The sequence below is a fragment of the Euleptes europaea genome, chromosome 10, assembly GCF_029931775.1.
Source record: "Euleptes europaea isolate rEulEur1 chromosome 10, rEulEur1.hap1, whole genome shotgun sequence".
Taxonomy (NCBI): domain Eukaryota; kingdom Metazoa; phylum Chordata; class Lepidosauria; order Squamata; family Sphaerodactylidae; genus Euleptes; species Euleptes europaea.
The window spans coordinates 20,725,913-20,740,131 of NC_079321.1; the positions used below are offsets into that span (position 1 = coordinate 20,725,913).

The window sequence follows — 14,219 nt, forward strand, 5'->3', positions numbered from 1 at the left end:
AGACTGCTGGGTGGCCGTGGGCCAGTCACAGTTCTCTCAGAATTCTCTCAGCCCCACCGACCTCACAAGGTGCCTGCTGTGGGGAGAGGAAGGGATTGTGATTGCAAGCCGCTCTGAGACTCCTTAAGGTAAAGAAAACTGGGGGTACAAAGACCAACTCTTCTTCTTCTAGATAAACAAGCAAACAATTGGTTATTAAAGTCAATTGGGATGAGCTTACCTTCATAAGGGAAGCATAACGCTATAGCAGCACAGCTGACATACGGAATCACAGATGTTTCCCTGTTCAGTCTTTTGGGGAGGAAGTGTCAAGGGTCTGGCTTAAACAAGTAGCCAGAGAATGAGCCAGCTGTCTTTGGAAGACTATGTTCCTTGACTCGCTGCCCTCCCTCTGAAGACTTAGGATAGAGTGAGCTCCCTGAAGGTCTGTTTCTGGAGGAACAAACAAACCAAGCCAATGTTGGCACAAACAGGCACAAAAGCATTACCAGAAGCCGGCTCGCCTACTATGCTACACAGCGGCCCAGTTGGCTGTGGAATTACATAAAAATTAAAACAGATGAAATGCTCCCAGGAGTCCAAGGACTGCAGAGGACCGAATACAGAATGTATTGGGAGAGAATGTTGTTTCCTTTCCAGACACTGAACGGTTTCCTCTACTTCATTCAGGACTGATCTCCCTTAATCACATTAACTGCACCATCATAAAAGAAGAGCCTAGTACACAGCTGGTGTTATACGATGCGTTTCACTCAAATGTGGCAAAACGTATAGAAGTATTTTCTTGCTCTAGATTTATGTAAATCTCCAGACACTGGAGTATAGTTAACTATTTGTTCAGTTAACTGGCTCAATTTTATAGGCTCTTTGTCGCTTAGATATATTGTCTAAGTGGGGGTTTTCCCCATTATTTGCCAAGGATAGGCATGAACCACTGTCAAATTGCTATGTGGATGTTTTCTTTCTTTTTAAAATGTATTATATCCTACTCTTACAGGGGTTCCCAAGGGTCTCCAAGTCTATGGATCATAGCCTACTTAGCTTCAGCAATGCTGCTACATCTCACTGGCCCCTACTGCTTGTATGTTTATATTTTGTATTAGCATACACATAGTTCACACTGGTTATGTGATGGGTGGGTGGGGGAACAAAACATCCAGCAAAACAGAATCGGATGAGGGGGGGGGGAGAAGCACAAACAAGCAGGAAGCACAAGATACATCAAAACAGAGCCAAAACAGGAATGAAAGCACAGCAGTGCAGCGTTCAAAGAAACGAAGGAAAGAGATGTTCTCTTGCCAGACATTTAATGATGGGAAGCCATGAGCCAATCACTAGAGTTTCCAGTGTGACTCTAATGATGTTTTCTGTGGGACAGGAAGAACATGGTCTGCCAAGGACCGACATGTCAGAATGAATGTTGGAGACCTCACTGCACATCTTCAGACGTGCCACGAAGCTCACGTGGGCAGGTCATTCACTTTCACAGGATACATGCTCCTGGATTATCATGATTGTGAAAATAAACCAGCAGAACAATTGTTCAGCATTTTGTACACTGAAAAAGGGCCATAAAAGTTATGAATAATAATTTCCTTAGTTGAATGTACTGGTTGCCCACTATTTTATGAATGGGCTCCATCAGTAGAATTTTGTTTTGGCATAAGATCTGCCTGCTGACATTCAACCGCTGTAATAATGACAACACCCTGACCTGGATTGCCCAGGCTAGCCTGATCTTGTCAGACCTCAGAAGCTAAGCAGGGTCAGCCCTGGTTAGTATTTGGATGGGAGACCACCAAGGAATACGACAGCTGCTGTGCAGAGGAAGACACTGGCAAACCACCTCTGTTAAGTCTCTTGCCATGAAAACCCCAAAAGGGGTCGCCATAAGTCGGCTGCAACTTGAAGGCACTTTACACACACACACACATTAATGACAACAGCACCAACGCCTAAGCAATGTATAACCGCCTCTCCTGGTATGTTCCCCAGAGAAACTTATGTTCATGTAATACCAACTTGCTGGTGATCCCCGACCCAAGGAGTATCCGGCTGGCCTTGACCAGGGCCAGGGCTTTTTTGGCCCTGGCCCCTGCCTGATGGAATAGCCTCCCTAGTGAGATCAGGGCCCTGCGGGACCCTCAGGAATTCAGCAGGGCCGGCAAGACGGAGCTATTTCGCCAGGCTTATGGTTGAGGCCAGCAACGGTTCTCCTTAGAATTACTGTCCTCCCTAGTCCTTCCCCCCCTTCCCCATTGCCGAACACCACCCCTTCTATACCACCTTGGGGGGGGGGTTAGATTCATCTGCTGCCTACAGATTGCTATTTTTGGGGTTTTAGCACCATTGAGGGGCATTATTGGGGTTTTAGCACCATTGAGGGGCATTAAATTGTAGTTTAATCTATATTTTTAAATGTGTCATTTTTTTATTATGTTTTAGATTGTGTAAGCCGCTCTGAGCCCAACCTTTGGGTTGGGGAGAGAGGGGTAGAAATGTAAATAAATAAATAAATAACATCAAAAGACCTACCTGCAGGTTTCCAGTCTAAAACAGACAATAAGGGTATGGAAGAAGATGAATGCAGAAGAGGGTTTTTTAAGCAGCTTTGGAACAAGGGACCCCATGAATGCTAGGAATGAGAAAGTTCCATATAGGGGGAGACAGACAACATGAGAGAAACATGGCACGGTAACAGAGCAGGAAGCCCTTGGTTTGAAAAATAGGTATACCGCATAAATGTCACAAAGGAGTCAGGAAGGGACCCAAGAGAGAAATAAGAGTAGAAAGGTAAGAGAATATAAGCTCATAAATAAAAAGGCAGATGCTTGAAGGGAACACATTGAAGACAAGGAAGTCAGAGGTCGAAGAAGAACAAAAGCAATACATGTCCAAAAGAAGGAACAGAAGATAAAACCTCAGACTGGAGAAAAGATGTTAAGAAGACAGATGAGAAATTGAAAGACCAGAAAGAACTGCCCTAACCTAGCACAGAAATATGTTCACTCCCCTCAAATTATATTGTACACAACTAAACATACAGGAGGAGAGTTGAGGCATGTGAGGAAGCCCTGTATGAGCCACGTACCAACTAAAACCATGGAACCTCTGATGATCTGATCTATCTTCTGTAAGGCATATGACTGAAGACATTTTAAGTCATATCAGAAAGTAGCCTTTGAACATTTATGCTGTCACTCTGCCTATATGTTTCTCCCCTTATACACAACTTTATCTTTCCCAGAGTTCATAGGGTCCCTTGTTTCTGTTTTGTGCAGCTTCTGTCCCCTAGCCATTTGGAGGCAAGTGTCTCTCATTTAGATAACTATTCTCCTTTGCCCTTGCCTATCAAATCCCCCAAAGCTGCCAGAAGAGGCTGAGAGATGCAGGTAAATATAGCTAGGTTGCGCAAATCACCTGGTGACGGCAATGCGGCTCACACCTGTTTAGCCAAAGCAAAAGCAAGAACAGTGATCAGTCTGTCATTTCTTAGATAAGATTTGCAGTTCTATCAGAAAGAGAAAGAACCAATTCTACACTCATAGCTGTAGTGCTCATGGAACAGATGTCTGGTTGACTTATAGCGCATAGAGTTTTCAGAACGGTCCTGTCTGTTTTGACTTGCCAGATTTTGTCTGCTGAACAGGTCAAAGTGTTCCCTCCGTCACTCTGGAGTCAATCTTTGGTGTCAATCTGACAAATCTAGTAATTGTCGCCGGGGATGTCAACCATTATTCCACTCAATTAGAAGCCTGGTTTTCAACTGTCTGGATATATAAAGCCACTAATTAAAATAATCACCACAGCATCTCAGCATAAGGTACTATTGTAAAGATATTAGATCAAGGGTTTTCATTGTCTAGGCAACAGAAAAAAATTGTTGTTGCTACTGAAGAGGCACCTCAGCCAAATGAACCCTCAAGATCACGAGATACATGAAGGTGCATCCTGACTCAGCCATACCTTGCACATGCAGGGCCCACAGGCTTCTTGCATGTATGAACACTTCCCTGAGAGCAGGAATGGATAATCCAGGGTGGATTGCGCTGGGATCCTGGTTTTCAATTTCTAAAAAAACCTGAATATTTGTATGGATTTAAGTTGTATGTAAAACCTATTAATGCTTTTGGTTCCTATATTGCCTACACACAGCAGGGCAGATCCAAGAACAAAACAGGGGGGAAATTCCATCCCTGCGCCCTTCGCATAAAAAGTCTAATACTTTTGGAACTCCCATCTCATTTTATAAAAATTCCCATGAATTTGTACTGTAAAAAAACATGTTTTCCAGGAGTCTGGCTGCTGCACAACGTCAAACCTGACAGCCAGCTAAAACGTTAAGGTGGGATATGTGCCACTGGCTAACAAAACGTACAGGTCCTTTCCAAAAGGGAGCCACCTGTAAGAGAATGGAAATATTTTCCATAACAATAATTCATTCACTTAGGTAGAAGGAAAAGGCATCTGAAGCATTCTTTGCACCTCTTTCCCCTTGAGCTATATGGAATAGAACACTATGTTCTTTCCATCAAGTCACCAGATCATCTCCTAGATTTTATAAATGGTTTAACAGAGACTACTGACGTTATTTCTCTGGATAAAGAGAGTGTCTCGGATCACAACTGAACAACATACAACATCATCTCCCTGTTCTTTTTGAATGGCAAAGATTGTGTCACCATGTGTGTCTATCTGCTTGCACCACTGTGAATATTCTATCTGGCTTCGTCTTAAAGGGAGCCCCACTGTTATCAACAATGTTGTTGATAAGTAGCATGATAGAAACACCCATCACAGTTAATTTTCTCCCCCTTACAGTTGTGGGTCTTTGCTGTCAGTAGGCTTTCAGTAGACAGGCAACTACAGAATCAAAAGGAGAATCTGGATTAGAGAGTTCACAATTATTTCTGTCTTCGTTTCTCCTGGACACTGAAACTCAAGCCAGAAGAAATGTCCCAAGGCACGGAATCCACGTGCTTTCACAGATAAAATGAATAAACCAAGGAATGCAGGATGCCCCCTGCCAGAAAAAAACATTTGGCCCCAAACTCACTCACTTCTAATCTCCTTGTGGGTGTGCTTTATACATATATTACTTATGTAATCAAATATTTATACCCTACTAGAGCAATTAAAACAGAATACAGTAAAAAACAAACAAAAAACAACACCAACCAGCCTAAAAAGAAATGGATCTAACCCAGGTAAATCCTAAATTGTCTCAAATGCCTGAACGGCCCGAGTCTCCTCCGAACGTCCTCCTAAATAACACAGCTTTGCAAAACTTCCTAAAAATCAACAAAGTGGGAACTTCCTTAACATTTGAAGAAGGCTGTTCCCCTGACTGGGGCCACAGCCCAAAAGACCCACAACAGGGCAGAGGCAGAATTAATCACTCTCACAGATGGCACACATAAAAGACACAGACCGCAAACGCACCATTAGACCACAAGGTCAACAAAACTACTGTGATTTTTTTCTAATCTGGTATTTCCCCACCACTGCCCTAATCAGGCCCAGGTTTTTGCTGGCATTTCAGGGCCAGATGCCAGTGTTTAGTGCCTCAACGTTAGGACTTTTCCCATCTAGCTTACCAATGAAATACTATACTAGTACCTAAATATGAAGAGACTTGGAAATAGACATTCCATTACTATGAAATTGTAGACTCCTAAAGATGTGAGTTGGATGTGAAACCTGAATAAAGCTGCCAAATGCATAAGGAAAAGCCTTTGAGAATTTCAGAAGAAAACAATACAAAACAGAGTCCCAAACTTTTGGAGACTTATTTGGACACATTTCAGGTTCAGGTTATTTTCTAAGTCTGAAGTTTTCACAATTTGAAGGGCATTTTAGGGTTCTGGAATGCATTAGCTAGAGTTCTTGTAAGAGCTGATCTACGGGACGCATTTTGGGGCCGTGTTTACAAAGTCATTTGATACCTCTCCACCACACCCGTCCCCCAACCCATCCATGTGGAATTGGTAGGAGGTAAACAAGTAACCTGAATACTCTGAAACAAATGCATGGTGGACTGTTGGTATACCAGTGATCATTCAGCTGTTTGTATACCACTGACAAACTGAAACATTTGTGGGCAAAGTGGCAACGTGGACTGAAAACAAGGCCTAGAACAGGTCGCACAAATCGAGCCTAAGATGCAGTAACAGAGATTCCTAATGGTTCTGAGAAATGGTACCCCTTATCTCCTAATCAAAGTCTAAAATTCCCTCTTGCTCAAACTGAATAAGGTCTGAAGGAGCCCTTCTCTGAACCTATTAGAGGCAAAGTTACGATTATCTAGAGGTGCCAATCTCAGAAAGTCTAATTTCATGAATGATTGAGTCTAATACCTGTCCAGCCTTGTTAAAACAATTCTTGTTCCGTACAAGGTTGCTGTGATAGCTGAATAGAATGAATGGACTGGTATTTCCAGGGGGAAACTCATGGGTGGAATTAAGTAGTGTTTAATTCTTCACCCATCCCGCTGCATCTCCCCCCAGTCCCATGCCAGCCATTTTGGTTTCTGTTCCCCAACCCCAGCTGGGCACCAAAATCAGAACCAAGATTGACTGGTGTCAACCTTGCACTGGGCAAGAATATGGAGGGAAGGTTTAAGTAGAGCCTATTTTGTCCACTGCTTCTCTTCGGAAACTGTCTCATCCCCCGCACTACCAGAAAGCACGGAATGGGGAACCTATGCTTGATAAAATGTACTGTTCCGTCCTAATAACTACAATTCAAGTGGTGGGAGAGGGATGCTGAACTGTTCCATTCTGCATTTATTGGCTCCAAATGACCGCCTCATCTGTTTAAGGCTTCGGTTGCTAGTCTACAATACATGCAACTAACATACACGCAAATGATCAGAAAATCTTAAAACTGAAATATGCTTATTTGTAGGTAACTAGAACAAATGAAAAGGACCATTGCAACATTGCAAGTACTTCTTTCTGTGGCAACAGTCTAAAAGACGACCAGTTAGACTTAAATAAGACCTCCGATTATGATAGAAGCGATCAGGCTAACAGTTCATCTCCATCTGACAACTAGCTGCAATAAATAATTGCCATCCCTGATTTTCTCCAGAAACAGACTTACCTGGTGATCTAACTAGCAAGCCTTCACAGCTAAACTCAATGACACTGCATGGCCACTCAATTACTGGGTTTCTATAAATGGATCCTACAATTCGCTTTCCCTGAAGAATACATATCTCATCTCTGCAAGAGGCATATAATGTAGCCTTAACTAGTAAGTGATAATGAGCAGACAGGAGAGCAGAGACAGAGAGCAGCAAAAGCTCACTATCATTAGATTTATGGAGTGGGGGGGAGGAACATGCTATCGGGCCAACTTTTTTAATGAATAATTGATAAGGCAGTCAGGGCAATTATACGACAGAAGCATCACATTGCCACAATTAGAAGAAAAAAAAACCCAAGCTTTATGCAAGAAAGAGGAACACACTGAAAAGGAGATACCAGCAAACATGCCATCCTGGAATAAAATACAGCTGCTACTGTGTTAGTTGGCAACGTTTAAATGCAGGATTTGAAAGCAAGCATAATCTCTTGTAATCTCCTTTTTTTAAAAAGCACAGTCCAGGTTCAGAGTTTGGTCAGGAAAATACTGTAAGGCAAAAATATGTATATATATATCAGCAGCCTCATTAATTTGCTGATGTCTGAGAGAAATATGAAAATTATTCTTGTGGGTGTTCCCCACCCCCATGTGGCTACACTAATACAACAGTCGTGACCATTTCTACGTGGGTAACACGAAGCATGGAAATTAAAAAAAACCCTCCAATGTAATGGAAAATAAAAGATCGTCATGCAATGTTCAGAATCAACTAGCTAGAAACGGAGGGAGAAAAATGCAAAGATGGAAACACGATTCTTAGGAAATATATACTGTATCTGACTCAAAACAAAAACTTCTATCTGGTCAAGGAATAAAATACTCTATCGAACATATAGAATTCAGGGCTTCCTAAAACTTAACATTATCTCGGTTGCACAAACCTGTTTAAAAACATCCGAGTTCAATGTTTCCTTAAAAAAAGGCTCTGTTGCTGCTTGGTTTTGATTCACCATTTGGCTTCTGACAGCCATATCTATATCATGTGGTCAAAACTTCAGAGCTTAAAGGGTTGAACATATTGCTAAATAGCTCTTGGTATGTCCTGGCATCTTTCAGTGATATACTTATTGGTTATCATAACCTGAAAGAAGAGTTCATAGCATCCCTTTAAATGACTATTCTAATAAGTTGTGTTTTGTGACTGGTGTCATTTATGAGTGTAAATGCTTCATGATGGAACATTATCCTTCAGCCAAAATCCATGTGCAAACTAGTGAGGATAAGGAATTGTACATGGTCAGGGTTATGTGTCAACAAATGGAATCTGAGTTTGTACTTAAAAAAAAAAAGAATATACATTCAGAGTAAGTGGAAAGAATGGCTACTGGCTCTGTGACAGGAGACTCAAATCTTCATTAAACCTGAAAGAGAGGGGGAGGAAAAAAAGCCACACAAATGCGCCCTACAAAAGAACAGACCAGATCACAGCTGGAAGGAAGGCAAACCTTTTAATCAGGTCCTTGAAATACAAGCTGCAGGAAGCTAGAACATTTTGGTGGACTTCAAACTCTTTGCCTTCAACAATAATTTTCAGGTCTGTAAACTCTTTCGCTCTGCGCTGCTGGTTCAACTCCTTCAACATTTCTGCAGAACAGAGAAGACAGACAGTGCCAGGATTCCCATTAAGAGGTTTTTTAAAAAAGGTTTTATTCTTAAAAAAAAATTAAAAACAAGGAAAGTAGAGAAACAGGAAATGCTTGATATTCTTTGTTGACAAGACTGGCTCAATGTTGACAGTCAAAGAAACCACATACAAAATACATACTATATATATACATTGATAAATATATATGCTTATAAAACAAGAAACAGTAGGTCTGAATGTAACTCAAAACATCCTACATTTCAAAGAGGAAAAAAAGTTTTCCTGCATCAACAAAATTAGAAACAACAACAACAACAAACCATTACTGCAAAATATTGAAAAGTTAAGTTTTTGTTGTAATAGAATGCAAGAACAACTGCTTTATCACCTCCAAACACAAGTGACTTTTAAACGTGCTGAGATTAATACTGAATAAAACATGACACTTATGATGCAGCATGGACTTGACATGTTTCAAAGAAAAAATGCAAAGCTTGCAAAAATCCTTATCTTAGTCACACAACAGAAGGCCTTGAGCTAAATGATTGGCAAAACACAATAATATTAAACTAGAAGAAAGTTTATTGGAAAAGCAGGCCTAACAACGATAATTGGAAAAATTCTCAAAAAAAGCAGACACACTTTCAAATATATTAAAATGTTGGTTAAAATATATAACTTACTGAAATATAAAATTTCCCCCTTTGTAAAGATTTGAATTTCATAATGCAGACTCAAGTTTCCAGAATTCATTGAATGGTAGCAATTCATTTTTAACACTTGAGTACACAAAATCATCACCAAGAGTATTTCTGTCTTGGAGGAGCTCACTTACCGTGCATACTGGTTCTTACCTCCTTTATACTCAGAGAACAGAACAGTACCATGGTACATATCCCCTGTATATGATTGTGGAAATGGTAAGCAACTCCATGGTGAATTACCTCCTAAACTAATGTACCAGAATGGCTAGTAAGGCAGATAGAATGTACACATCTGATAAAGGCATGAGATGTCATTTAATATATTGGTGGCACTGTTGACAATTTCAGCTTCATGGACAATTTCTACCATACTACATTTGCAATAGGTCAAGAGCTTCATTTTCCTCCTAACACATTATTTTCTGCATAGATCCATTCTTGTGAAGATCTTTCCAAGAGCAATATTTTCCTTTCGCTTCAACCCACTTTTACAGGTCTAAAGGTAGCTTTAAAGAACTGCTGTCATCCGCATGTTAATGGAAAAACAAATCAGGCCAAAATATTCCTGCTTTGTTCCTAACCGTGACCACTCCCAAAACAATAACTTGCCAACTGGATGCCGTTGAGGAATACAATTAACAGGAATACAATTGACAGCTATTTGAAAACAATAACAACAGAAACTTACAAACGCTGAACATGTATATTGATGATTCTCAGGGATATCCAAGCCAAGACTACATGAAAAACAAATATATTTTTCAGGCCTCATCACCAAATGTCACCTGGCATATTGATATCTATTTAATGGAAGTACAACGGTGTCTGAAAGGCTAATTATTCTGTACTGAAATGGGTCACTGTTCTCTGGAGAGAAGGCAGATCATTAGAGATGGTACAGAAATAACAGCCAGCCCATGTCAGATCTATATTAGAGCAAAATAAACTATTCCATCCAATGGGTGCCATCTCAGGAGCTATTTTTACAGCATTCATTTCGGTTAAAATGCAGTCACGTGTCTCAAAGACACACAAAACTTTCTACAAGGTCAGGCAGGGTCATTTTCCCTTTGGAGAAGTTTGAAACCTTTGAGTTCGGGGAGGGGGGGTTCTTTATTCGTCTAAAATGTGACTTGAGTCCCCCCCACTGTGCAGAACCCAATCAGTAATCTGACCCGCTGCTAACACACACTGTGAGATCGTGGTCTTTGTAGATTAGACTTTGGTTCAACAGGACCAATATAAGGCTTCAGCTGATCCATACAAAATATTACAATGAGTTTCCTAAGGTTGACACTGGAACAAGTATGCATTTCAAGTGTGCCATCAACTTCCCATTTTGTTTGCCTCTCCTCTGTTTTGAGGATGAGACTAGCTCTTTTCTGCCCATTACATGAGGCCTAGAAACTGAGGTCTGGGGTATCTACAATACAAAGGTTAGGAGCTAGCAGACAAGGGGCATGACTATGTGAAACTACATACATACACATGAAGCTTATACTGAATCAGACCATCTACTCAGCAGCAGTGGTTCTCCAGGATCTTGGACAGAGGCCTTTCATATCACCTATTGCCTGATTCTTTCAACTGAGGATGCCGGGGATTTAACCTGGGACCTTGTGCATGCAAATCAGATGTTCTACCACTGAGCCGTGGCCCATCCCACATGCTAAGACACTCCCACGAAACAAAGGCAGCCTCAGAGATAAACAAGGGTCTCCGTTTGCCTAGCCCAACACCATTAAACAGGACACCTCAATAATTAATCAATTGATTGATTGATTTAGACACAAAAGATTCTTCTGCATTAACATTCATGCCAGTAAAATTCCAGACCCCCAACAGCAACCTCTACTTAAAGTTTTTCTAATCACATTGACCCAATACTGGCCTGTTAGAATCTCCTTCAAAAATCCCAGTTGAATGAGGTAACTAACACAGCCCCTACGTACACTGAAATTTCCCCTTTTTTCCTAATTTGGAAACATTCCGAGGAGCAGAGAACTTTTTACCTTCTGCCAGTCAGGATGCACACCAGTTAGCACGCCTGGATTCCCCTGTGTTTTAATTCAAGCATTTAGTCCTATAACCAAAGCTAGAATCTGTCACCAATCAATGCTTGGGGTGCAATTATGCCAGCTACAGATCCACTCCCGAGCCCAATTCAAGGTGTTGGGTTTCTCCTTTAAAGCCCTACATGGCTGGAAACTGTGGTATCTGAAGTACTGTCTTCTCCCATATGTTCCTGCCTGGGAATTAAAATCACAGGGAGAGGCCTTCCTGACTGTTCTTCCAGTCCAAGAAACTCATTTGGTGGTCACACGAGAGAGGGCCTTTTCAGTGGCAGCCCCACAATTATGAAACAACCTCCCCAGGGAGGCGCTTTATTTATATTTAGGGTTGCCAACCTCCAGGTACTAGCTGGACATCTGCTATTACAACTGGTCTCCAGCCGATATTATTACAACTGATCTCCAGCCGATAGAGATCAGTTCACCTGGAGAAAATGGCCGCTTGGGCAATTGGACTCTATGACATTGAAGTCCCTCCCCTCCCCAAACCCCACCCTCCTCAGGCTCCGCCCCAAAAACCACCCACTGGAGGCGAAGAGAGACCTGGGAACCCTATTTATATTGTAAGCTGCCTCAAGTGTCACAAGGTAGAAAGTAGGGTTGCCAGGTCCCTCTTCGCTATTGGCGGGAGGTTTTGGGGGCGGAGGCAGAGGAGGGCGGGGTGTGGGGAGGGGAGGGACTTCAATGCCATAGAGGCCAATGGCCAAAGCGGCCATTTTCTCCAGGTGAACTGATATATATCGGCTGGAGATCAGTTGTAATAGCAGGAGATCTCCTGCTACTACCTGGAGGTTGGCAACCCTAGTAGAAAGGCAGCTAATGTTTTAAACAAACAAACAAACAAACAAAATATTGTCGAAGGCTTTCACGGTCAGAGTTCATTGGTTCTTGTAGGTTATCCGGGCTGTGTAACCGTGGTCTTGGAATTTTCTTTCCTGACGTTTCGCCAGCAACTGTGGCAGGCATCTTCAGAGTAGTAACACTGAAGGACAGTGTCTCTGTCCTTCAGTGTTACTACAGTGTTACTCTGTCCTTCAGAGAGACACTGTCCTTCAGTGTTACTACTCTGAAGATGCCTGCCACAGTTGCTGGCGAAACGTCAGGAAAGAAAATTCCAAGACCACGGTTACACAGCCCGGATAACCTACAAGAACCAAACAAACAAAATATTTATAGGAGTTGCCAAGAATCACACAGTAGCACTGAAAGCCAATGTTGGGTAGCAGTTAACAGTGTTGGAGTAGGGTGGTGTGTGTGCATGTGTTAAACTCTCAAATTCCTACTCAGCCATGAAGCACACTAGTGACCTAAGACCAGTCACCCTCTCTTGAACTAACCTATCTTACAGAGCATGGGAGAAACACATATATGACCCTGAGATTTCTGGAGGAAGGGCAGGGTGAAAAATATGATAGACTGGGATACATTCTGGGAGGGGAAGTCTATCTTAAAATAAAAATGATAGATAGTTCAACTAGCAGAACTAAGAACAGGTGACTACAGTGATCATTCCTTCTCAGGGCAAAAATACAGACCAAAATAAAAAATACAAAATAAATAATGTCTCACATCTACCATTTCTTATTTCTGCACTTGTACATCTAACAAAGGAGAAATGATTCAGTCACTATGTCATGACTAGCTGTGTGGATGAGGCAGGATTTCATACTTAGAAGTAAATACAGGGTTCCTGACCTTCTGTTTGTTGTTATGGTGCAAAGTGGTGGCAGCAGAGAAGAATCTGCAGGTAAGCAGCAGCAGGAGGGGACTTCACATGTCTCTGCCAACCTGCCCCTTTTCCTTGCAACTCATTTCCTCATCCCAACATTCAAGAAACACGGGACTGGGAACAGGTTTGCAACGGTCAAGTCAAGTTTATTAATATGGTCAACTGATCAATCACGTACCCTGCCAACACATCAAAATTTCCAGACGCAATAGTTTTGCACCGCAGAATCACAGACTGCCCGTACATATAAAGGTGTAAGGTCAATAAAAGCAACCCCTGGTTAAAATTATCACATTAAAATTGATAAAATTGTAAAATATTCTAGCAATAATTCTCTAATAAAGCTCTGCGTATTTTAATAGCAACAGCTCAGAACTTGGCAGTTTGGAGCATAAGCTGAGAGTCTTCTCCTAATAGGAGCTTCTTTGCCAAAAGCTCAATTGACTCATCAGGGAATTTACCAAGTAGGGGAGAAATAAGCTTTGATCTAACTTTGTGGTAGGATGGGCAACATATCAGTGCATGTTCGATGGTTTCAATGTCCCCTGTTCCACACGGACATAACCTCTCTGATCTAGGGATCTTCTTATATTTCCCTTCTAAAACAGCCGATGGTAGGGCCTGGCATCTGGCAAGGGTCAAGGCCTTCCTATAATTAATAGACTCAAGATGATAAAAATAAGCTGCAGGTGAGACCAAGTATCTAGATTTATCAGGTACTAGGAAAAATGGTGATTTTCCAAGGTCTGTCTGGCATTCAATGTCTTTCACCCTTTGCTTCAAGAAACTTTATGCTTGATCATAAGAACATAAGAAAGGCCCTGCTGGATCAGACCAAGGCCCATCAAGTCCAGCAGTCTGTTCACACAGTGGCCAACCAAGTGCCTCTAGGAAGCCACTAACAAGACGAGTGCAGCAGCACCATCCTGCCTGTGTTTCACCACACCCAAAATAATAGGCATGATCTATGTCCATAGCTA

At 41.8% G+C, this 14,219-nt stretch overlaps 1 protein-coding gene across 1 annotated transcript in view; it reads right to left on the reverse strand.

Annotated features, from left to right (window-relative positions):
* The window catches only part of KLHL29 (kelch like family member 29), a 416,167-nt gene that overhangs the window by 98,267 nt on the left and 303,681 nt on the right, over nt 1-14,219 (reverse strand). Inside the window, exon 5 of the mRNA XM_056856635.1 lies at nt 8,595-8,733. Within this exon, the coding sequence (XP_056712613.1) occupies nt 8,595-8,733 (139 nt within the window). The remainder of the gene's footprint in view (nt 1-8,594; nt 8,734-14,219) is intronic.